Source organism: Eimeria mitis, genomic scaffold, assembly GCF_000499745.2.
Source record: "Eimeria mitis Houghton genomic scaffold, Emh_scaff2481, whole genome shotgun sequence".
Lineage (NCBI taxonomy): Eukaryota > Apicomplexa > Conoidasida > Eucoccidiorida > Eimeriidae > Eimeria > Eimeria mitis.
This window is the reverse complement of record NW_013570820.1, coordinates 295-708: the sequence shown is the minus strand read 5'-3', so window position 1 is coordinate 708 and position 414 is coordinate 295. Positions and strand designations below refer to the sequence as shown.

Here is a 414-nt window from a genome sequence, read left to right as displayed (position 1 = left end):
CGGGAGCCGACATGGTTTGTCCTAGCGAGATGATGGATGGGCGGGTGACTGCAATTCGCGAAGCGCTGGACATGGAGGGCTGCGTGGACACATCGATTTTATCCTACGCGTGCAAATACGCCTCATCTCTATACGGGCCGTTCAGGGATGCCGTGGGCTCCAACATCAAAGGGGGCGTAGATAAGAAAACCTATCAAATGGATACCTCCAATGCCTTGGAGGCCGAGCGCGAGGCGGAGTTGGGTGCGTGCCTGTTGCTTGCCTATTCCCCTCTTGGCTTCGTTGCTGCTGTCTTCTCCGCTTGAGACCTTGAGCAAGGAAGATGATTTGGTTCCTTGAATCTTAGTGTTCCGTTGCTTACCCAGGTACTGTCAAGGCGGCTGCAAGCAGGAAATCGTGTGGTGTTTGCAATTC

General features: G+C 54.1%; 1 protein-coding gene across 1 annotated transcript in view; it reads left to right on the top strand.

Moving 5' to 3' along the window:
• EMH_0054470 (Delta-aminolevulinic acid dehydratase, related) overlaps nt 1-305 on the top strand; it is a gene marked incomplete at both ends in the record, with an annotated part of 1,047 nt that extends 742 nt beyond the window's left edge. The window contains one exon of the mRNA XM_013497123.1: nt 3-305. Within this exon, the coding sequence (XP_013352577.1) occupies nt 3-305 (303 nt within the window). The remainder of the gene's footprint in view (nt 1-2) is intronic.
• Between the last annotated feature and the right edge of the window lie 109 nt (nt 306-414).